This window comes from Oratosquilla oratoria, chromosome 20 (genome assembly GCF_046742065.1).
Source record: "Oratosquilla oratoria isolate Oo_2021 chromosome 20, ASM4674206v1, whole genome shotgun sequence".
Taxonomy (NCBI): Eukaryota; Metazoa; Arthropoda; class Malacostraca; order Stomatopoda; family Squillidae; genus Oratosquilla; species Oratosquilla oratoria.
The window spans coordinates 6,257,748-6,259,032 of NC_134796.1; the positions used below are offsets into that span (position 1 = coordinate 6,257,748).

Below are 1,285 nucleotides of genomic sequence, written 5' to 3' on the forward strand. Positions count from 1 at the left end.
AAAATGAAACTTACTTTTACGAACCTGAAAAAACTAAATAAATTGAATTTAAATATTTTCACCACCTCGCCAGTCGTAATACTACAAAGTAATGAACAAAAATATTCAACTTGCACAAAGAAAAACACAAAACAAATAAAACATATTTCTAAAACATCAAAGAGTTCTAAACGACATGATTTGCAGTGCTGCAGACAATGAAATTATTGGCATTGGAAGAAAGAGGAGTTATGGGTGATATACGGGTAATTCATATATGTCTTGGGAAAATAAATCAAGGCAATTGGCATTGTTGAAGACAATGGAACTATCAACATGTTGAGGAAGACGGCTTTTGGTAACATATTGGCAATTTACAATTGTCTTAGTAAGATATATCAGGACTAAGGACGCCTTCAATACCCAAAGTAAATATTACCAATGTATTGTAGAGTATCTTCCACAGTTGCAGATATGGATAGATATAAAAGACGGCAGGCAAAACATCATCTTCATAGAACACTTATTTCAGGTTCAAGTATGACATTTTTACGCTTAGAATAGGTACAAACTCAACCTTTCTTCCATCTTTGCTCGTGTTAAGCAAGATGGTCTACTGTGAAAACTATTTCGGATTGGATTAGGTGGTGTTGTAACAAAATTTTCGACAGTATAATAGTAGAACAGACACATCATGGCAGCAAAACAATTAAAGTCGGGCCCTAACATCACTATAGGAAAAGTGGACAAAGCTGCCTTTTATGTTCTCATGAATACCTCAAAATATATGAATAAAATAGATATCATCCTTAGAGATGAAACAAATTTTAAAAATATAACAAAGGATCCCAGGAAGCCCCTAAAGAAGAAACCAAATAAACTAATATCGATAAATAACGCCGCAACCAACATCATCAAATTTACTAAGTTGACAGGAGACTATAGTATGGAATATTGTTATGAGAAAGTAAAAACTCACAAATCAGGTAACAAGCTCAGACCCATCATATCTCAAATCTCATCCCCAACCTACAACATAGCTAAACAACTGTGCGCCTTAGTGACCCCATACGTCCCTGCTACCTACATTTTAAACTCCGCAACCGACTTTTTGGATATCCTGAAGGTAAATAGTGCTAATGGTATCATAGTTTCGGTGGACGTAGAAAAGCTATTTACACACATTCCAATTGATCACACTATTAACCACATAATTGGCCGTTTTTACCATAACGACAATACTCCCAGCATAGCCATCTCAGAATCTATACTCCGTGGCATGCTAATGTGTTTACTTACCTACACG

At 35.2% G+C, this 1,285-nt stretch overlaps 1 protein-coding gene across 1 annotated transcript in view; it reads left to right on the top strand.

Moving 5' to 3' along the window:
- The first annotated feature begins 673 nt into the window (after positions 1-673).
- LOC143036090 (uncharacterized) overlaps positions 674-1,285 on the top strand; it is a 633-nt gene continuing 21 nt past the window's right edge. The window contains exon 1 of the mRNA XM_076203347.1: positions 674-1,285. This exon is cut by the window's right edge and continues 21 nt beyond it. Within this exon, the coding sequence (XP_076059462.1) occupies positions 674-1,285 (612 nt within the window).